Below are 22,297 nucleotides of genomic sequence, written 5' to 3'. Positions count from 1 at the left end.
GATGCTCTAACTGCTACTCCACACTGCCTCTCTCCTTGGAGGAGGAGATGGGAACAAGTTATTTCCTAACGGGCTCCTCATCCATGTCTTCTCCACCTGCAGGCAGCCGTCGTGAGCAAGCACCGAAGCACCACGATGGAGCTGCAGGGTCTCCTGGTAAGAAGTGCCTCTGTGTGTGGATAATAATAATAATAGTAATAGTAATAATAGTAATAATAATAGTAATAATAATAATGGATGGGGTCCAGGACTACAGCAGCAATGCTGGCGGGGGTATGTGCCTTGGGTCATTTAATAATTAACCAAATACATTTGGCCATTGATTTGCTCTTTATTAACAACAACAAAGAGCAAACATAGAAAAGGGAGGGAGACAGAGACAAAGAATCAAAAATTCAAACCATAAAGCATCAAAGGCTGGAAGGACAAAGAACTTTGTTGTTGTTGTTGTTGTTTAGTCGTTTAGTCGTGTCCGACTCTTCGTGACCCCATGGACCAGAGAACGCCAGGCACCTCTGTCCTCCACTGCGTCCCGCAGTTTGGTCAAACCCATGCTGGTAACCTCGAAAACGCTATCCAACCATCTCGTCCTCTGTCGCCCCCTTCTCCTTGTGCCCTCCATCTTTCCCAACATCAGGGTCTTCTCCAGGAGTCTTCTCTTCTCATGAGGTGGCCAAAGTACTGGAGCCTCAGCTTCACAATCTGTCCTTCCAGTGAGCACTCAGGGTTGATTTCCTTCAGTATGGAGAGGTTTGATCTTCTTGCAGTCCACGGGACTCTCAAGAGTCTCCTCCAGCACCATAAGTCAAAAGCATCCATTCTTCGGTGATCAGCCTTCTTGATGGTCCAGCTCTCACTTCCATACATCACTACTGGGAAAACCATAGCTTTAAATATACGAACCTTTGTTGGCAAGGTGATGTCTCTACTTCTCAAGATGCTGTCTAGGCCTGTCATTGCCCTTCTCCCAAGAAGCAGGCGTCTTTTAATTTCGTGGCTGCTGTCACCATCTGCAGTGATCATTGAGCCCAAGAAAGTAAAATCTCTCACTACCTCCATTTCTTCCCCTTCTATTTGCCAGGAGGTGATGGGACCAGTGGCCATGATCTTCGTTTTTTTGATGTTGAGCTTCAGACCATATTTTGCGCTCTCCTCTTTCACCCTCATTAAAAGGTTCTTTAATTCCTCCTCACTTTCTGCCATCAAGGTTGTGTCATCTGCATATCTGAGGTTGTTGATATTTCTTCCGGCAATCTTAATTCCGGCTAGGGATTCATCCAGCCCAGCCTTTCGCATGATGAATTCTGCATATAAGTTAAATAAGCAGGGAGACAAAATACAGCCTTGTTGTACTCCTTTCCCAATTTTGAACCAATCAGTTGCTCCATATCTAGTTCTAACTGTAGCTTCTTGTCCCACATAGAGATTTCTCAGGAGACAGATGAGGTGATCTGGCACTCCCATTTCTTTAAGAATTTGCCATAGTTTGCTGTGGTCGACACAGTCAAAGGCTTTTGCATAGTCAATGAAGCAGAAGTAGATGTCTTTCTGGAACTCTCTAGCTTTCTCCATAATCCAGCGCATGTTTGCAATTTGGTCTCTGGTTCCTCTGCCTCTTCTAAATCCAGCTTGCACTTCTGGGAGTTCTCGGTCCACATACTGTTTGAGCCTTCCTTGTAGAATTTTAAGCATAATCTTGCTAGCGTGTGAAATGAGTGCAATTGTGCGGTAGTTGGAGCGTTCTTTGGCACTGCCCTTGGGATGTAGACTGATCTTCTCCAATCTTCTGGCCACTGCTGAGTTTTCCAAACTTGCTGGCATATTGAGTGTAGCACCTTAACATCATCATCTTATAAAATTTTAAATAGTTCAGCTGGAATACCATCACTTCCACTGGCCTTGTTATTTGCAGTGCTTTCTAATAATAATAATAATAATAATAATAATAATAATAATAATAATAATAATAATTGTACCCCCAGTCACTCTGGGCAGCTTCCAACAAATTATAAAACATCACACATTAAAAACTTCCCCATACAGATAGTGGTTAATTTCCTTGACACCTGACAGGAAGGCGTTCCACAGGGTGGGCACAACTACTGAGAAGGCAGTTCATCAAGTATTTACTAATACAAGGATTCCCTAATCATGAGGATATAAAAAAAATAATAGAAGTAATTGCTACCTGTGAGTTCCATTATTGTTGAGAATAAGGGCTATATATATTCTTAAATAAGGGACGCGGGTGGCGCTGTGGGTTAAACCACAGAGCCTAGGACTTGCCAATCAGAAGGTTGGCGGTTCGAATCCCCGCGACGGAGTGAGCTCCCGTTGCTTGGTCCCTGCTCCTGCCAACCTAGCAGTTCAAAAACACGTCAAAGTGCAAGTAAATAAATAGGTACCGCTCCGGCGGGAAGGTAAACAGTGTTTCCGTGCGCTGCTCTGGTTCGCAAGAAGCAGCTTAGTCCTGCTGGCCACATGACCCGGAAGCTGTACGCCGGCTCCCTCAGCCAACAAAGCGAGATGAGCGCCACAACCCCAGAGTCGTCCGCAACTGGACCTAATGGTCAGGGGTCCCTTTACCTTTACCTAATTTTTCATTAATAGCAATCCAATGGAGGTCACACTAATACAATGCCAAATCACAATACAATCAAAAGAGCCAATTAAACAGTTCCAAATTAAACATTTTTGGATAACTTCCCATGTTCCAGCTATCAGGAGTTGATGTTGTTCCTTGATCCTGCGCCCATTTTCTTAATTAATTCCGACCTTCTCAGGCTCAGAGCGGCACCAGGAGTCCGGTGCGGAGATCAAGCCGACGTCAAGGCAGCCAGAGGAAGCTCACAGACAACCAGCTGGAGTCCATCCTGCAGAGACGTCGCCGGATGGTTGACTGCCCAGTGCAGGGCCAAGTCCCACAACTGCAACCTGTCGTGACCACAAAACACATCACGTCCGTTGGAGTTCGGGAGGCCAGGGCGGGTGTCCTCTCTGCTACAGACCCACATCCTTCCACAAAGAGCTCTGGGGATCTTGGCAAAAGTCCAACAGGTGGGCAAACTTCTTGCTGAAACCGGGGTGGAATCTAGACACATATTTAAAAAACGTGAAAATACTTTTTAAAAAAAAGTTTTGAAAAATATATCGAATTTCCCATGACTCAGCATTGCCCTCTAGTGTTGCATTTGTATAATGCACTTTACAACACATGTAAAATGTTTTATTTGCAGCTGTAGAGCTGAGTCCCAGCTGCCCTCGTCAGCCAGGAAGGAACAAGGAGCCCGGTCCCCGGCAAAATAGCTGTCCCTGGCTCCTCCTTACTTTTGCCAGATGTTGGTGAAAAGTGTCAAGATGCAGTGAGTCGCCTGAGGGACTTGGCAGTGCCAGATTACCAAATAGGTATCAGTCTATAGGCACGCGGCAACGGATTAAAATGATATTGATTTGAGCTTGCAAGAAAATTACAGAAACGTATTAGGAGATAATTTGCAAGGGGGCCACTGAGATTTTGACTGCCTAGGGACCTCCACAGGGTTCAATCCAGCACATTAGGAACAAATGGTTAACATGTGATAAGTAAAAAGTGTGTATCTGAAGAAGTGTGCATGCACACGAAAGCTCATACCAAGAACTAACTTAGTTGGTCTTTAAGGTGCTACTGGAAGGAATTTTTTTTGTTTTGACTATGGCAGACCAACATGGCTACCTATCTGTATGTGATAAGTAAGACAGCCTGTGGTCAACATGTATTTAATTAGGACAATCTTGCAATAAAAATATAGTGCTTATACATCAATAAATTTATATGGGGGGGCAGCTTTTGGCCATATTTGCACAATGAGTAACATAGGAAGTGGAATGTTAATATGTTATTAAGGTAAATGCGATATGCTAGGGGTCAGCAAACTTTTTCGACAGGGGGCCAGTCCGCTGTCCCTCAGACTTTGTGGGGGGCAGGACTATATCTTGGGGGGGTGAACAAATCCCTATGCCCCACAAATAACCCAGAGATGCATTTTAAATAAAAGGACACATTCTACTCATGTAAAAACACACTGATTGCTGGACAGTCCACAGGCAGGATTGAGAAGGCGATTGGGCCGGATCCGCCCCTCAGGCCTTAGTTTGCCTACCCATGAGATACGCTGTAAACTCAACTCTTTCAATATGCAGTAACAGCAGCAAGAATATTAATGGCCCAAAAATGGAAACAAGAGGAACTACCGACTCTGGAAGAGTGGAGAATGAAACTCATGGATTATGCAGAATTGGATAAAATAACTGGGAAAATTAGATATCAAAAGGATCACAAGTTCATCGAGGACTGGGGAAAGTTTACGAATTAACTGGAAAACAAATGTGATGAACAGACAACGCTAGTCGGTTTTAAAGAGGCTTTGTGACGTTAAAGGTGTATTGTAAAAAGAAAGAGAGACGAAAGGATATTACTAACTGGCAATATAATATATTGAAATTGCGTAACAAATAGAAAATATGGATGATTGATGGAGGAGCTGGGCGGAAGTTCAAAAATTGGAAATTTGTGAATATGGTTGTGTTGACTAATTTGTAAAAGAAAATTTAATAACAAATTTATTTTTTTAAAAAAAGAGATACGCTGTAAACTCTGCTTGCTCTTTGCAAGTGTGTGTCAATAAAATTTTACTATTTCACCAATTTTGTCCAGATCATTTTATTTTAAGGATCCCGGTTTTTTTAATCTCTCACAATGACCAACATCTCTTTGTTCTCTAAGGTGACCCTGGCAACCTGGAAGCTACGATCCCACCATGTTCAGAGGAAGAGCCTGCCCTGGCTCAGTTGCAGCTCAGAGTAGCGCCTCTTCAGATGAGCAGAAGGATCGCGCTCGCATCAGGGAGTCGAGATCCCCCCTGAAGCAGCCTGAAACTATATTATGAGGCTGCCTGTATTGCTTTGATTCGGGACTGGATTAAATTAGAAAATACAGATTTGCTACACCTTGAAGGACATGATAATAGATTGGGATGGCATGCGTACTTGTGGTATGACAAAGGGAAAGTGCACAAAGGATAACCATATAATTAGGAGATCATTTCTAACAGTCTGGGAAAGATATAAAGATTAACGAGAACAGAAAACTCTGTTGTGGTTGTCACCAATAGAAGCAATATCAATAAAAAATAATAATAAAAGAAAATGGCTTATATAGAGAGATATTTTAATAGAAAAGGAAGGGACATTAAAACTGAAAGATTTTGAAGAGATTCGAGAAAACGTTAATGATTGGTTGCGGTACAGTGGTACCTCGGGTTACAGACTCTTCAGGTTACGCGTTTTCAGGTTGCGCACCGCGCCGAACCCGGAAGTACCGGAATGGGTTACTTCCGGGGTTTGGCGCTCGCGCATGCGCAGAAGCACTAAACCAGCGCATGTGCAGACGCAGCACTGCAAGTTGCGAAAGCTGCAGGTTGCAAACGTGCCTCCCGCACGGATCACGTTCGCAACCCAAGGTTCCACTGTACCTTCAATTAAATGAGGTATTTAAAGAAGATAATAAGAAAGGATTTAATTACACCCTATCTAGTTTTCAAAGAGAAATTATAGAGGACGATATAGAGGTACAATGTGTTGCTCAGAGTAGCACCCCTTCGGATGAGCAGGATGATCGCGCTCACCTCAGGGAGTCGGGGTCCCCCCCCCCGAAACAGCCTGCAAGTCGCCCCATCTCCCGGAGCCATTTCCCCAGCCTCTTGCCAATGGCAAAGTGATGAAGACAACCACAAGATAAACGCAAAACAAATTGTTCCGTTGCAGCGGAGCCTGAATTCATTTGCCCAGGAGTCTTCCTCCCTCGCCTGATTTTGGGGTGCTCAGGTCCCTTTCCTGGTAGACGCAGCTTTTTGCATCATGTGGAGCTGCTCTGAACTGGGACACGGGTCTGTAAGAAGTTCAACAGGTGGAGCTTTCGGCTCATAGCAGCCTCACATAGTGCAAAGGTTGCTGATAACCTTGCTTGTAGATTCAGGTAGGTAGCCGTGTTGGTCTGATGCAGTCAAAATAAAGAAATAAAAAATAAAAATTGTCCAGTAGCACTTTAGAAACCAAGTTTGCTCTAGGTATAAGCTTCTGTGTGCATGCCTTAAGGTTATACCCAGACCTTAGTCACTCTGGTATCTGAAGAAGTGTGCATGCGCACGAAAGCTTATACCCAGAACAAACTTAGTTGGTCTCTAAGGCAGTGTTTCCCAACCGGTGTTCCGCGGCACACTAGTGTGCCGCGAGACGTTGCCTGGTGTGCCGCGGGGAAAATTCGAAAGATTTTTTTTTTTTTGTAAAAGTCAAATTAGGTCCTAATCTATCCCTCGAGCGCCTCTTGTCCGTTATTGTGACGCATGAAGCGTGTTCCCGCCCACTCCCCACCCTCCCTTGCTTCTCTCTCTCTCTCTGGCATTCTCCGCCGCTTCCTGCTGGGCATGCGCAGCTCGCCTTGCGCTTCCATTCCGGCCCCTCCTTCCCCCGACTACCCCGCCGCTCCGTTCCTTTCTCTTTCTCGCGTGTCAGAGAGCGGCGGCGCGAGCGCGGCGGTTCCCTCAGGGCTGACGGAGGGTTCGAGGAGGAGGAGGCAGGACGTGGAGGCGGAGAAAGCGGCGGCGGCCACCCCCCACCTCCGGCTCGAGGCCCGCGTAGAAAGCTGAGGGGGAGAGATAGATAGAGGTGGGCGGCAGCGGCGACGACCACGACCAACCGCCACAGTAGTTGTAGCGGTGGCGACGGCGAGCAGGGACTCCCGCTCTCTCTCCGTCGTGTGTCTCTCTCTGTCTCTCTCTCTCTCCCGGGCCCGTCCGTTGAGTCTCCCACGCGCCTCGGCTACAAGATGAGCATCGAGATCCCGCCGGGTCTGACTGAGCTGCTGCAGGGCTACACGGTGGAGGTGCTGCGGCACCGGCCGCCGGACCTGCTGGCCTTCGCCGCCGAGTACTTCGCCAAGCCGCGCTCTCCTTCCTGCCTCGCTTTGCTGCCTCCTCCCCCGACCCCCAAAGCTTGGAGGTTCCCCGGCGCCGACCCGCAGGTTTGACCCCCTTCTCACACCTGTTCGCGCTCCTTGCACGGAATGGGGCGGATGGGGAGGAACGGGGCTCGCCGCTGCCTCCGCTCGCCCTCCCCCCCTCCGCCGGCGGTCCCGCGATTCTTGGCTTCTTGGCGGTTGGCACAGAAGGAAGGCAAGGGGGAGGGGAAAAAATTGAATCTTACACTTTCCTGCGTCCCTCCCGGCGTGACGCTGCGCGCTGACGTCACGGGGCTGTAATGGTGGTGTGCCTCGAGATTTTTTTCATGAAACAAGTGTGCCTTTGCCCAAAAAAGGTTGGGAAACACTGCTCTAAGGTGCTACTGGACAATTTGATGTTTTTTTATTTATTTCAACCTTGCTTGTCTTCAGGATTTCAAGACCAGGGCAAATTTGAGCCTCCAGCCAGGAAAGGGGGGGACCCCACACAGAGACAAGATTTTCTCAAAGGCTGTTGTACAAGTCTTACTATGATCCTGGGATTGAAGCACTAGGTCAATGCCACTAAAGTAAAGGTGTCAGTGACACGTCATCCTAGATCTCCTTTCGGACTAGTAAGTAGGCTGTTATTTTTAACTGCACTAAATCCCTGAAAGCGTATTTGGAAGAGTATTTGAACAGCATCATGCTGCTGATTGTCTAATGACTGACTCTCAGTAACGATTGACTTTCGAGTAGCTAAGGGGTGAAATTATTTCCAAAGTATTTGCAGCATCAGCAAATCTTGAATTTTTAAAAAGCCTGATTATTATTATTTTATTTTTTTTAGGAAAATGTACATAGATTGTTTCAAAGGCCACAATGGGGTGGAAGGATGCTCATGTCAAAGACAACCAATCTATAAAACTAGCCTTTTAACTTTTCTCTTGGTATAACTTGTCGTTCTAACCCCTCTTTTGTCTGGTAGTTGGCACAAACTACGAATGAACCTAGGGGCTGAGGATATTCTGAGATTACTCATCAATTATAAATGCCTTCCTTTAAAGTTACTATCAGTTATTAATTGTGTATATGGAGTTAATCTGCTCATTCTAATTCGGTTTTTATTAAAAAAAATACCTTTGATATTTGTTATCCTTGTTTGTGGTGCCAAATGTCTCAGTCGCTAAACGCTTTTATTTTTCTCTGGGTGTGCATCATATCTGCACAATTCTTTTATCAAGTATTTTTTAAAGTATATTCGAGTCCAATCATCTTGCAAGGCAGGAATCTTAGGCCCAATGTTGGGCTTGAAACCGCAACACTGAGACTCAAAGGAGTCTCCCTTCCAACTCTCCGGTCCTGTGGATAAAGAGATGTCCCCCCTGCACAAGATGTTAGACATAATATTATGTTGGCTGACTGGGAACAGTTATGGACCACAGGTATGAAATTCACGGCATGTAATGCCTTAAGAGAGAATATTATGAAAATGATATACAGGTGGTACATGACACCAGTCAAGCTTGCAAAAATATATCATTTGCCCGATAATAAGTGTTGGAAATGTAAAGAGACTGAAGGTACATTCTTTCACCTTTGGTGGACATGCCCAAGGATTAAGGCTTTCTGGGAGATGATCTATAATGAAATGAAAAAGGTATTTAAATATACCTTCCTGAAGAAACCAGAGGCCTTTCTCCTGGGCATGGTCGGCCAATTGGTGTTAAAGAAGGATAGAACTTTCTTTATGTGTGCAACAACAGCAGCAAGAATACTCATCGCAAAGTATTGGAAGACACAAGATCTACCCACCCGGGAAGAATGGCAGATGAAGTTGATGGACTACATGGAACTGGCGGAAATGACTGGCAGAATCCGAGACCAGGGAGAAGAGTTGGTAGAAGAAGATTGGAAGAAATTTAAATACTATTTACAGAAACACTGTAAAATTAAGGAATGTGAGAAGGATGCTGGAATGAAGTTATGTGGTTTTAGCAAATAATGTTACAAAGGGGTATGTAAAAAAATGGATTGTTAAGAGGTGAAAATGTAAAGTCAAAAAATGGATTGTTAACAGGTGAAAATGTAAAGTCAAAATATATTAAGATAAAATATCAAGATAAAAGCAAAAATGGCAAGGACTTGCCGAAACAATTATTGAACTAGAATACAAAAAAGGGAGGTGTGAGGAGGTCAGGGAAACAAGTAAATGAAAGACAAGATATGGAAAGACTGATTTGTTTTTAATTGTTTTTATTTTTCTGTATTTTGTATTTTTTGTATTTTTTTGTTTTTCCTCTTTTCACTTTTGTAACTTTTTTGAAACTTTAATAAATATTATTTAAAAAAACAAAGATGTCCCCCCTGGACCCATAAGCGGGTGTTCAGGCCATGCATGCAAAATAACCAAATGAATTCATGCATGTGCGCGTTTTCGGGTTACAGACGCGCCAAAACCCAGAAGTACTGGAATGGGTTACTTCTGGGTTTCAGCACTCGCACATGTGCAGAAGCACTAAATCATGCTTTGCACATGCGCAGAAGTGCCGAATAGCAACCTGTGCATGCGCAGACATGGCGCTGCGGGTTGCGGACGTGCCTCCTGCACAGATGATGTTCGCAACCTAAGCGTCCAATGTGTGTTTGTGTGTGTGTGTGTATATACAGTGGTACCTCTAGGTGCGAACTGGATCCGTTCCAGAGCCCCATTCGCATCTAGAAGCAAACGTAACCAGCAATGGCACATCTGCGCACGCGCACATCGCTTTTTGCCGCTTCTGCGCATGTGCGTGACGTCATTTTGAGCGTCTGCGCATGCGCAAGCAACGAAACCCGGCGGCGCTCTGTTACTTCCGGATTGCCGCGGAGCACACACACACACACACACACACACATTTATTACATGTAGGGAAGGGGGTGTATTATTGGGTGGTGGTTGGTTTTTATTTTGATTCTGTACTTTGTGGTTTTATATTTTCATTTTATCCTGTGAACCACCCTGAGACCTGAGGGCATAGGGCGGTATAATAATAATAATAATAATAATAATAATAATAATAATAATAATAATAATAATAATGCACACATACAATAGATGTATTTATACAATAACATGTAGACAGAGAGAGAGAGAGCAATGCAAGAGTTGCTGAATGAAAAACAGCAAACCCGGGTAGCAAATTACATTCTTCCATCCCCATGTTTCTCAGGAGGCGGGTGACATCCATTCTTATCATTTTGGGTTGCCACAATTCATTAATTATAAATTAATTATAATTAATTAACTAATTTTGGGAGGTGGGGGCAAAGGCTTTTTTTTTGCAAAATCTCAAATAAAGAAAAGGAAATAAGTTTGGGGGTATTTTTGAGGGGTCGCCTGGTCTCTCTCCTTCCGCGGCGGGGCCTCGAACCCGCGTCTCCCGGGGGCGGCAGGGGGCGGCGCTTCCGAACTGTCCCCGCCCCTCCCCGCCGACGTCAGCGCGCCTCTTCCGGCCTGCGCGGGTTGCCCTGGCAACGGCGCCGCCGCCGGCGGGATGGCGAGGCCCAAGAGCGGCTCGGAAGCGCACGGCCGCCTCGGCGCCTCCCCAAGGCCGGTGGGGGCGGGGCCAGGCGGGAGGGGCGGGGCGAACGCCGCTCTGGCGGGACACGCGTCTCGGCCTCCCCTGACACGCGTCTCTCTCTCTCTCTCTCTCCAGCCACCCCTCTCGGCCAGGGCAGGTGGTGCGGTCCTGAGCGGGTGCAGGCGGAGCGGGGCTGTACCATTTCGCGCCGCAAGGGGGGGCAGCAGTCGCTGAGCATGTTGTGTCCTGGCTGGGAAATTGGGCAGGGGGTCCCTGCTTTATCTCCCTCCCACCCACAAAATAGATCCTTTGGGGCAAACATAGGGGACCTCCACCCCCTCCAAAGAAACACCCCCCTTTAAAAAGAAATATAATTTTATTGAGTACAAATTAGAAAAAAAGTGCAAATATACAAAAGGAAGGAAATACATGTAACCAAGAGAAAATTAGAAAACATTTTACCTCTTCTCATATTGACAATTTTGTAGAGGTGTAAACAAAGAAACACCCTCCTAATGCCTCCTTCTTGCATGGAAGGGGCTGTTTGGGCTGCATCAAGGGAGGAGAATTCTGCCAATCATCGTTTTAGCCACACTTGCCTTTGTTTGTTTGTTTGATTTTGTTTGTTTGCATCCTGCTCTCCAGCCTTAAAGGCTTGCGCACGGTCAACTTCTGCAATTCTAACCTCAAGGAAAGACACAGCACAAGAGGGCAAAGGGACAGGGAGGGAAGAGGAAGATCAAAGCTTCAGCACCAATCTCTAACTATACTGGCCGGCTGGCCCATTTTAGAGGCCGTTGGTGCCCATCTCCCTCCCACAGAGGCTGTCCTTTGGGATTCCCATAGAAAGGAATGCAAAATGGATTCATCCGTCCCAGACTTTTAAAAACAACCCCTACAACAGCAATTTAACATGAATTTTACTATCTAACGAGACCCTTGAGCCATAAAATGAAAGCAATAAACAATGTACTGCAGTCACACAATCAATCAATCAATCAATAGCTGAACTGAGTTCCACCCAGCCACAAAAACAAAACAAAAAAGCCGCAAAAACAAAAACGCAAAATAAATAGCAAAATCAGACAGAACAGACTTCAGCGTAACACTCAAAATGGAAGTGTGGCGCTCAAAACAGAGCATGTTCAGCTTCTGAAAAGAGTTCCTAAACCGGAACACTTACTTCTGGTTTTGCAGTGTTTGGGTTCCAAGCTGTTTGAGTATCAAGCCGTTTGAGAACCAAGGTACCACTGTGTGAGAGATTCTGCAAAATGTAGCGTCATCAAACAGGATCTGATGGTCCATATACAGACATAAAATAAACCGCAAGGAAGTGAATTTGTGGGAGGTAGCAACTTGAACTATTTTATGGCACAGACATAAAGGTTAAGTACGACAAGGCTACAAAACATGGGCCCTGTTACACCAAGGGAAAGTAATTGGAGTATTCAGATGCCCCTGTATCGGCCCAATTCCCACAGAGGACAGCCGAGGGGAGAGGATTCCTGATGCAGCAGAGCCAATGATGGAGTGAGCTCTGTCTCCCAGGTCCTTGGATTTTGCAAATGTGTCCAAAAGGGGTGATTGACATGGCCATGCCTTTTCCATCTTCTTCTCCAGTCTTCTCCCTCGCAAGTTCTCTAAGCAGGCTCCACCTAGGGTCCTGTCGAAAGACTCACAGTACGCAGCCAGCAGCGGACAAGTTCACTGGCTCAAGATCTGTATCCAAAAAGCCGAAAGCCCGACTCAGGCCGACATTAATGTAAATATCACCTTTGTTTGCACGGATTTGGGGTGCGATTGGGGGCACATGCAGTCTGATCCACACTTCGGAACTCCCTGCCTGTTGAGATCCAGGAGGTGCCTTCGCGGTATTATTTTCAGCACCTGCTAAAAACATTCTTGCTTAGGCAAGGCTAGCCAGACGCTCAGAAAGTGGTGTACATTTTAACCTGTTTTAGTGTTTTAACTTTTAAAAACTGTTTTATACTATTGTTCTAAATCTTCCTTGATTTCATTGGTATGTCCTTTTGTAAACCCCTTTGAGGTTTGGCACACACACTCCCCAATCAAACAGTGTATAAAATTTATGAAAATAAATAAATTGCCTCCTCAAGATCCTCAGCACATATATGGGTGTTAAGTGTGGAAATTCGAGGTTGCTTTATAAGCCATTCTGGTTGCAATTCCAGTGGGAGAGAGCAGATCAGCATTCACCAACTTCCCAAAGGATGGCATAGGGACCAGGCAAGAATAGATAAAGGGGCAGATCCGAACCCAGACTTTTCTGTCAGTGTTGCCAGAGAGTAAGGCTAGGTTAACACTCACTGTGTTTCCAGTGTTGGGTTTTGATCTGTTGTGAACAGCTGGGCGAGGGGAGATTTGTGAAACGCCCCTACAAACAACGACTTCACTGCACTTGAACGTGTAAATACTGTATGGACTTGCTCTCTGTCCCATCCCATGAATGGAAGAAATCCTTTCCGGAAAGCAGCGTGGAAAACTGATGGTTATACTCTGTGGATTTTGCTAAACCTATAATAATAATAATTTATTTGTACCCCGCCCATCTGGCTGGATTTCCGCAGCCACTTTGGGCGGCTTCCAACAAATATTAAAAATACATTAAAATGTCATACATTAAAAACTTCCCTGAACAGGGCTGCCTTCAGATGTCTTCTAAATGTCAGGTAGTTGTTTATCTCTTTGACATCTGATGGGAGGGCGTTCCACAGGGCGGGCGCCACTACCGAGAAGGCCCTCTGCCTGGTTCCCTGTAACTTGGCTTCTCGCAATGAGGGAACCGCCAGAAAACCCTCGGAGCTGGACCCCCGTGTCCGCGGTGGAGACGCTCCTTCAGGTATACTGGACCGAGGCCATTTAGGGCTTGAAAGGTCAGCACCAACACTTTGAATTGTGCCCGGAAACGTACTGGAAGCCAATGTAGGTCTTTCAAGACCAGTGTTATGTGGTCTCGGTGGCCGTTCCCAGTCACCAGTCTAGCTGCCACATTCTGGATTAGTTGCAGTTTCCAGGTCACCTTCAAAGGTCTTCTCTTCCTGCCAGGGCTTCTCTGCGCTGCACACGGCAGCTTTGTACGGGCGCCTGGACTGCATTCAGATGCTGGTGGAGAAATTCAAGGTCGACGTGAACCTGGCCAGCCTGACGGGCTGGAGACCCATCCACCTGGTGCTGAGCAAGGAGAGCCGGAATGCGGCGCTGGAGTGCCTGCAGTACCTCATCAAGAAACAGGCTGACGTCAACGTGTGAGCTGGGCGGCCCTCCCCTCCTCTTCCCGTCGTTCCCGTGTGCGCACCTGGCTATGCGCAGGAGGGGCAAGTGCAGGGAAAGCAGAGCCCTCCAGATGTTTTTGCCTACAACTCCCATGATCCCTCACTAGCAGAACCAGTGGTCAGGGATGATGGGAATTGTAGTCTCAAAACATCTGGAGGGGCGAGGCTGAGGAAGCCTGGGCTACGTGATGGACAAGCCCCAATCTCCGTCGTCCACAGCCAGCCCTACTGAGGATGGGGAGCATTTCATCTCTGCTTAGAACAGGATTAGGCCAGTGGCCCATTCAGTCCAGCACCCTGTTCTCACAGGGGCTGGAAAGTGACTGCATTGCCTGCCTATTAGTTTCTGTGCCCAATTCAAAGTGCTGGTTTTGACCTATAAATCTGTAAATGATTCAGGACCACAATACCTTAAGGACTGCCTCTTGCTGTAGGAACCTACCCAGGCCCTGAGATCATCCTCTGAGGCCCTTCTTTGTGTGCCTCCTCCTTGAGAGGTCCAGAGAGGGTCAGCACGAGAACGGGGCCTTTTCCGTGGTGGCTCCCCTTTTGTGGGATGCTCTTCCCAGGGAGGCTTGCCTGACACCTTCATTGTACATCTTTAGGTGCCAGGCGAAAAATTTCCTCTTCGACCAGGCCTTTGGCTGATTGACATCCCATGCCCTTTTAAATGTGTTGCGGGAGGGAGGATTATTGGTTTGATTTTCTTCTTATTTTTATTATGTATTTTGTGCTTTTTATATTGTAATTTAATAATTTTAATAATAATAGGAATAATTTTTTTGTACCCCACCCATCTGACTGGGTTGCCACTCATTTATGCCATGAACCGCCCTGAGATCTACAGGCATAAGGCAGTATAAAAATTTAATAAATAATAATGACGGTTGCCTCTAGGAAACCTGCGAGCAGGATCTGAGCACAAGAGCAAATATCCCCTTTTGTGGTGTCCAGCAACTGGGACCACAGAAGCATTGCTGCCTTCAATTGTGGAGGCAGACCAGTCAACCTTGCCCTCTCCTCCTCCATGAACTTGTCAAAAGTTTTGATTTCGTTTCATTCGCTTTATATCATGATGAGCGCTCACGGTTCTAAGGCGTTTAAAACTGGAGGAGCAGAGAGCCCTTAGTCCTCTGCGACAATGGCCTTTTTGCTCTGGATTGTGTTTTCTGCCCTTCATAACCGTTTTGCGATTCATCTTGGGCAAACTGATTCGGACTTCTGAAAACATTCTGCAGCTGACTCCACAAAGAACAATGAAACCCCGGGGGGGTTCTTGTTTTCCAGGCAGAACCAAAGCGGGGTGTCTCCGCTTCACAAGGCGGCCAGCGAGGGGCGTGAGAACTGCATCTGGGAACTGATCAAGGCTGGGGCCGATGTCCATATCCGGGACTATGAGGGCCAGAAGCCCATTGACCTGTGCAGGATGTGGGGCCACAGGTCCTGTGCCAAGTGAGTATTTTGCATCAAGACGGAATGGGCCAGAGGTGGCAATGCCAGGGGGCATTGTGGGCATATGCCAGGTACCCACCTGTATGCTGCAAGTCAAGTGCACCCAGTCCTGCCCTTAATTAAATAATAATAATAATAATAATAATAATAATAATAATAATAATAATAATAAATTTTATTTATACCCACCCTCCCCGGCCAGAGCCGGGCTCAGGGCGGCTAACACCAATAAAATCACAGTAAAAACATAATAGGGGGGAAGGAAAAGGGGGGGAAAACAATTTAAAATACAGGTTAAAATGCAATTTAAGATGCAGTCTCATTTTAAAGTAGCAGATAGATCAAGACTATAAGGGGAGGGAAACATAAGGGTCAGACCGAGTCCAAACCAAAGGCCAGGCGGAACAGCTGTCTTGCAGGCCCTGCGGAAAGATGTCAAGTTCCGCAGGGTCCTGGTCTCTTGTGACAGAGCATTCCACCAAGTTGGGGCCAGTGCTGAAAAGGCCCTGGCCCTAGTTGAGACCAATCTAACCTCCTTGAGGCTCGGGACCTCCCAAGTGTTGTCATTTGTGGACCTTAAGGTCCTCCACAGGGCATACCAGGAGAGGCGGTCCCGTAGGTACGTGGGTCCTAGGCTGCCAAAAGCTATATTGCCTTTGGTAGATAGAAATGGATTTTTTAAAAAAAAGTTGCTTGTGCGTTGCGAGAAGGAATTCCAGTTCTGCTTTGGGGAAGGAGCTGAGCTGAGCAGAGCATCTGCTGATGAGTGCACACCCAGGCAGGGAGCCTGATTTAGGAAGGAAGGATCAGAGGCAGGGCTGGAGGAAGAGGAGGAGGAACAGACAGGCCAGGCAAGTGCAGGGCCGAGTGCTTCCCCACCTTCTCCTGCACCACTGTCTCCCAGAACCAGGAGGGGACTGAAAGGAGAAGAGCAGAGGCAGTTTCCACCCAGGCTCAGTCTCCGGCTACATGCATGCAGCCCGACGGGCGGAATTATATAAACTGGTGGAAGGGAAGTGGTACCCAGATTCTGCAACTGCTCTATAGAGCGCAGACTCAGGAACAGCTGCCTAGACGCAACGTTGGTGTGCGTGCTTCTCCAGAGCTGTGACTGTTACCTTGGACAATAAAGGGTTGACCCTCTGCCTTGTGCATTCCTTGGCCGGGGAGCCCCCAGGTTCCATCCCTGGCACCTGGGGGTAGGTCTGGGAATGACTCCCTGCCTGGAATCCTGCACAGCCACTGCTGCCAGTCACTGCAGTGCTGAATTAGATGGGGCAATGATCCGATTCAGAATAAAGCATCTGCTACATCCCTGCGTCTATATTTTCCACTTTGGTATACATGAGATTCCTGGCACAAGCAAGAAGCCCCTGGGAATCTGGAGCTCCTACATATGATCCTCAGAGCATCATAGGAGAATAAGAAGAGTCTTGACTGCTGGATCAGGCCAGTGGTCCCTCTGGTCCAGGCTCCTGTTCAAGGGGAATCCCAGAAGCAGGGCCTGCGCCCAACAGACGCTCGCTCTCCCTTCCTGTGCTTTCCAGCAACAGAGTCCCTCCTTTGCTTAGCCAAGTGACCTTATGCGTCCCAAGTCTTTCTACAGGCTCTCAGTGCCTCTAGAACAGGGGTCAGCAAACTTGCCACGCCTCGGGCTGGTTTTCCCGCACCAATCGCACAGCGGGCTGGAGAATGCGTGTCCATACATGTGCGCACACGCTATTTACGACAAACTTCCGGGTCAGAAGAGCACCGGAAATCACTTGTGTGCATGTGCATGGGCCTCCTCTGACCCTGATGTGCACCAGAAATAACGCTTGCGCATGCGCACAAGCTATTTCCAGTGTTCTTCCGACCCAGAAGTGGGCAACCACGCAGCGCCGGTAAGAGTGGGCAGCGGCAGCAGGCAGCAGGGGTCGCCACGGGCTGGATAAACAAGTCAGCCTTAGTTTGGGGACCCCTGCTAGAGAAACATCTGTGCAGGAAACGATACAGATACCAGCAGGGGAGCTTTGCGATATGGGACGATGATGCAGGTCTTTCTCTGCCTGTCATCTGAGGCAGATCATCCTCCTCCTCCTGCACACATCCAGGGTGGTGCTCTGCCTCCGCAGGTGTCTCGCCAGCGCCATGTGGAAAGCAGACAAAGCGCACTTTGTCCAGCAGGTCGCCAAACTAAACAAGATCAAGGAGGCGTGCGAGGTGCAGAAAATCGAATTCCTTAAGAGAGAGCAGGTAAGCAGCAGCACGGATGGGCACAGGCAAAGCCCCCTTCAAGGTCATTTCGGTTACCGGTGCTCCTTACGGCACATGGCTAGGCTGTTTAAGAGAGGGCAAACCATTGGGGAGTTACAGCGCTGTCTCTGGCTGTAGAGACCAATAGGGGAGAGACATGTTTTGTTGCAGCTGGGGCAAATGAAGGTGTCTCCAGTTTTGCTGCTGCAGATGCACCATGGTGTTTCTCCTTTCCACTGATTTAATAATAATAATAATAATAATAATAATAATAATAATAATAATAATAATAATTTATTTATACCCCGCCCATCTGGGTGAGTTTCCCCAGCCACTCTGGGTGGCTTCCAACAAAACACTAAAATACAGTGACCTATTAAACATGAAAAGCTTCCCTAAACAGGGCTGCCTTCAGATGTCTTCTAAAAGTTTGGTAGTTATTTTTCTCTTTGACATCTGGTGGGAGGGCATTCCACAGGGCAGGTGCCACTACCGAGAAGGCCCTCTGCCTGGTTCCCTGTAACTTGGCTTCTTGCAGGGAGGGAACCGCCAGAAGGCCCTCAGAGCTGGACCTCAGTGTCCGCGCAGAACTTCGCCCACTGCCTTGTTTGTCCTTTCATTACAGATGGAGATAAATCTCAGCAACAAACTGGCCTTTGACGAGTGGCTGGCCAAAAAGCATTTGCCTCCACCTCCGGCCAGAATCGTGCGCTGCCTGGACACAAAGCGGAAGCCTGTGCTCCCTCGCAGAGGAACGCGGAAGAAGACCAGCCCGATTCTCTCCTTCGAAGAAATAGTCCCGCTGAGAGTGGACGACACTTACCAGGTGCGGATTGACCGGCGGTGCCGGCCGTGGAACATCAGCACCAACTTAGCCTCCCTGCCGGCCACCTGCATCAGCCGGCCGGAGACTGTGCGGCTGGGCATCCATCCTGACCCGCCCGCGGAGCACGACTTCACCTCCTACCTCTTCCTCTACAAGAACGGCTACGGCGACCCCGAGATCCAGGTCGACGGCATCGGCAAGATCCTGGACATGCCCGACCTGCCCTTCGAGGTCCTCAAGAAGAGCCTCTATCCCGACACCCGGGCGACCCGTTTGGATGTCCCGGGGGATCTCAGGCCCCAGCACATCTTTGGATTGCAGCACAGGCGCCGCCCCGGCCCTGAGCATCGCTGGACCGATCAGATGGCGCTGAGCTTGAGGCAGACGGTGGACCCGGCCCTTCTGGGCACGCTGAAGGCCCACCTTGCCACCTACAGCGACCCCCAAGTGCTCTTGCCAAGGCTGGAATCGGGCAGCGCCAGCGGCAAAGACATCTCCTCTTCCTCCTCTACCCAGAGCAAAGGCAGCAGCCACCAAGATTCACCCGTGGGGTAGTTCGCTAGCCCAGCACAAAAATATGTGCCTGCCCCAGTTCTGTAGCAGAGCCCAGCAGGGCTGGAAATAATCATTTGGGTCTGGATTGAAACAGTTTGCTATGAGAACATTTGCACCAGGGGAGGTGGGTGGGTGGGAATTAAACCAGCTTATTTAATGCTAATTTTTGTGGCGCAGTGGGTTAAACCACCGGGCCTCTAGGGCTTGCCGATCAGAAGGTTGGCGGTTTGAATCCCCGCAACAGGTGAACTTCTGTTGCTTGGTCCCTGCTCCTGCCAACCTAGCAGTTCCAGTTTGTACTGTGTGCTGCTTGCACCCTCTAGAGGCCAGGAGTGTGCAGAACACAAAAGCCTCGAGGAAGCTGGCTTTCAAAACATTTTGCAGCTGTAAAGTGAATTATTCAGTACTGCAAGGGTCAGGCACAATGAACTAAATACACAGCATCAAACTCCTCTAGGGAAGAGTTGTGGGGCTGGTTCTTTTTAGTTCGAAGGCATTCTGCAGTCAGGGTTGTATAGCATAGGGATTAAAGCCTACAGAGTCTGTTCGGCTCAGAGTACTGGCCTCTTATGGGGCACAGTCTAGTGTACAGCTGCCCCACCTTTGGGAAAACTATAAGGATTCTTAAGAACACAAGAAGAGCCTGCTGGATGAGGCCAGTGGCCCATCCAGCCCAGTTCTCACAATGGCCAGGCAGATGCCCATTATGGGAAACCCGCCAGCAGGATTTGAGCACAAGAGCCACTCTCCCCTCCTGTGGTTTCCAGCAGCTGGGATTCAGCAGCATGGCTGCCTCCAACTGTGGAGGCAAGAGCATATAGCTTTCATGGCTAGCAGCCTTCAATAGCCCTCTCCCCCATGGATTTCTCTAATCCTCTTTCAAAGCCACCTAGTTTGGGGACAATCATTGCCTCCTGCAGAAGGGAGTTCCACAGTTTCTTCCACCACCTCCCTCAGATTTGTCTTTGGAGGAACACACAAGCAAAGCGTGCCCTTGCCCCATGCCTGTGAAAGCCCCCGCAGCCAGGGGGGGAGAGCCACTGCCACAGCAGAGTCCGCAGCCTGGACAAAGTCCGCCCACCGCTCTTGCATGGCATCACCGCCTCTTAAGCACAACAGCCAGCAATAAGGCTGGGAGTGGGCTGTGCACATGGGGCATAGCACAATCTAGCTTGGGGTCAGCAAACTACGGTCTGCAGGCTGGATCCGGCCCAATTGCCCTCAGGATCCGGCCCTTAGATGGACGTTCCATGGATCGACGATTCTGTTTCTTAGTTAATTTTTTTCCGGCACCACCATTTTTTCCGGCGCCATTTCCCCACCTTCCCTCTCACACACCATGGCGTCTCCTCCCTCCTGGCTTCTCCCTGCCCTACCAATGGTGGAGGAAGGGGGCTGGGCTGGGCTGCACCTCTCCAGAGCCAGCCGGCCCTTTTGGGTCGCTTGTCCCTCCGCAGCCGCTGACAGCTGCACTCTCCCAACCGCGGCACCAGGGCCTGCGCTGGCAAGTGGCAGATGCCGTTGTAGGTGGCGGCAGGACGAGCGGCCCAAAAGCAGCTCTCGCAAGGGCAGGCGCAGGAGCCACGGTTGGGAGAGCACAGCGCCGAGAGCAGCAGCAGCATAGGTAGGCTGGGGGAGGGGAGGGGCTTGGGAGAGAAAGAGAAGCCCCCTCCGCCGCACGTGTGGTCTGGCCCACCACAAGGTCTGGGGGACGGTGAACCAGCAAAAAAAGTTTGCTGACCCCTGATCTAGCTTGAATCGCCCAAGAGTCCACCCATCAGCAAATGGAAACTCCCACATAAGGCTTGGGAGGTTCTGGCAAGAGATGAATGATCACGGAGGGATCTCGTAACTCTCAGCCACTCAGCAAGACCAGATCCTGCAAAGGATTTGGGTGCAGGCACGCAGACACAAACGTCTAGGCTTGCCAGGCGTTCAGCAGCTGCACGCGGATGTCTGCAAAGTCTCACCCTAGGAATGTAGGAATGTGTCTTGTATTAAGTCAGGCAGCTGGGCCCATCTCAGCACCAGCAGAAGGGATGGAGACTGAACAGTGCCGGCCCACTCATGAGGCAGGGTGAAGCAGGTGCCGGAGATGGCATCCCTGCTTCACTGCTTCTGCCACCGCCAGAACGCTCCACTCTTGCCGACGCTTGGCGAGAGGGGTGTTCCAGTGGCAGCAGAAGGGCTGGAGTGGTGCAGCAGGAGGACGGGTTGGGGTGAGGTGTACAGCAGCATATTCCAGGTTTCCCTCTGGGTGAAACGGGGCAGGCTGCCCCTGGGGCTGAGGGATCTCTTCAGCCAGCCGCCTCTACTCCCTGCTAGCGCTGCAACAGCTATTTTGTCAAGCCCAAATGTGCTGTTAAGTAACTCCATGTGCCGTGCCAGAACCGCCACCCCCTTGCCCTAATTAGGAAACAGCCTCAGCTCCAGCAGCACTGTTTGTCAAGCCTAAATGCGGCATGGGTGGCTGTTTTTGGCATAGGACCTTGCTTGCAACACATGGGGAAGAAGAGCTTGGATTTATCACTACCCGAAAGAGTCTCCAAGCGGCTAACATTCTCCTTTCCCTTCCTCCCCCACAAACAACAAATACTGTGAGGTAAGTGGGGCTGAGAGACTTCAGAGAAGTGTGACTAGCCCTAAGTCAGCCAGCAGCTGCATGTGGAGGAGCGGGGAAGTGAACCCGGTTCACCAGATTACGAGTCTACCGCTCTTAGCCACTACACCACGCTGGCTCCCAACCTCCCCAACGTCTGTGTTGCAGCATCCCTGCATTGCAAATAGGCTTGGGGGGAGCACAGTAATACTGCTGTAAGTTCTCCCCCACCGCCTGATTAAGGTTAAGAGTGCTGGATTGTGTGAGACAGAAAGCATGGCTGATGGCTCATATATGTGCATGCAGACGGGCACAGGTGCCTCTGTGTGTCCCTGCCCACGCCTTCTGCCAAGTCAGGCCAAAGGGTCTACCTCACCCCAGAATGGACTGCTCTGTCTGAAAGGGGCTCCCAAGCGCTTTTCTAAGCCAGTTATTGCAGGCTCTTTAGGTGAACACACTAGGGACCTCAACTGGGACTTTACATAGGAACAGAACCAGCTCCAGGAATGAATGAAAGCCCTGTACCGCGGCACCTCTGGTTACGTACTTAATTCGTTCCGGAGGTCTGTTCTTAACCTGAAGCACCACTTTAGCTAATGGGCCTCCCGCTGCCGCTGCACCGCCGGAGCACGATTTCTGTTCTCATCCTGAAGCAAAGTTCTTAACCTGAGGTACTATTTCTGGGTTAGCGGAGTCTGTAACCTGAAGCGTATGTAACCCGAGGTACCGCTGTACGTCAAACTGCCAGACAGGGGAGTTCGGATAGGCTAGACTTGTCCTCCCCCTACAGCCAAGAGGCTG

The 22,297-nt window shown here is 48.8% G+C and overlaps 2 protein-coding genes and 1 long non-coding RNA gene across 7 annotated transcripts in view; 2 read left to right on the top strand and 1 right to left on the bottom strand.

Annotated features, from left to right (window-relative positions):
* LOC309377569 (shootin-1-like) overlaps nt 1–4,976 on the top strand; it is a 60,576-nt gene extending 55,600 nt beyond the window's left edge. For 3 of the 4 annotated variants that reach the window (XM_081925041.1, XM_081925039.1, XM_081925038.1), the window contains 3 exons: nt 103–156; nt 2,784–3,057; nt 4,763–4,976. In XM_081925041.1, the coding sequence (XP_081781167.1) occupies nt 103–156; nt 2,784–3,057; nt 4,763–4,902 (468 nt within the window). In that variant the 3' untranslated portion in view covers nt 4,903–4,976. The remainder of the gene's footprint in view (nt 1–102; nt 157–2,783; nt 3,058–4,762) is intronic. The other variant, XM_081925040.1, reaches the window with a different exon arrangement.
* LOC309377833 overlaps nt 1–22,297 on the bottom strand; it is a 355,859-nt gene that overhangs the window by 180,947 nt on the left and 152,615 nt on the right. The gene's annotated exons all lie outside the window — the stretch shown is intronic.
* ANKRD53 (ankyrin repeat domain 53) lies at nt 11,640–19,453 on the top strand. Of its 2 annotated transcripts, none has more exons than XM_081925207.1 (5): nt 11,640–12,298; nt 13,603–13,802; nt 15,117–15,281; nt 17,375–17,516; nt 18,142–19,453. In XM_081925207.1, exons 2-5 carry the CDS (start codon nt 13,657–13,659, stop codon nt 18,895–18,897), a joined length of 1,209 nt encoding a protein of 402 aa, XP_081781333.1. In that variant the 5' UTR covers nt 11,640–12,298; nt 13,603–13,656; the 3' UTR covers nt 18,898–19,453. The 2 variants fall into 2 exon arrangements, with proteins under 2 accessions (XP_081781333.1, XP_081781334.1); XM_081925208.1 differs by having other exon boundaries at nt 11,646–12,298; nt 17,396–17,516.

Source organism: Podarcis melisellensis, assembly GCF_964234715.1.
Source record: "Podarcis melisellensis genome assembly, chromosome: 9".
Classification (NCBI taxonomy): Eukaryota; Metazoa; Chordata; class Lepidosauria; order Squamata; family Lacertidae; genus Podarcis; species Podarcis melisellensis.
The sequence above is the reverse complement of the archived record's forward strand: the minus strand, read 5'-3'. Positions and strand labels throughout refer to the sequence as shown.

Bases quoted from the DNA above. Each gene is read 5' to 3' on its own strand.
- ANKRD53 (XM_081925207.1), top strand. From the start codon at position 13,657: ATGCTGGTGGAGAAATTCAAGGTCGACGTGAACCTGGCCAGCCTGACG. The intron at 13,803-15,116 runs GTGAGCTGGGCG...CTTGTTTTCCAG, and splicing joins AAACAGGCTGACGTCAACGT to GCAGAACCAAAGCGGGGTGT. The intron at 15,282-17,374 runs GTGAGTATTTTG...GCACACATCCAG, and splicing joins GGCCACAGGTCCTGTGCCAA to GGTGGTGCTCTGCCTCCGCA.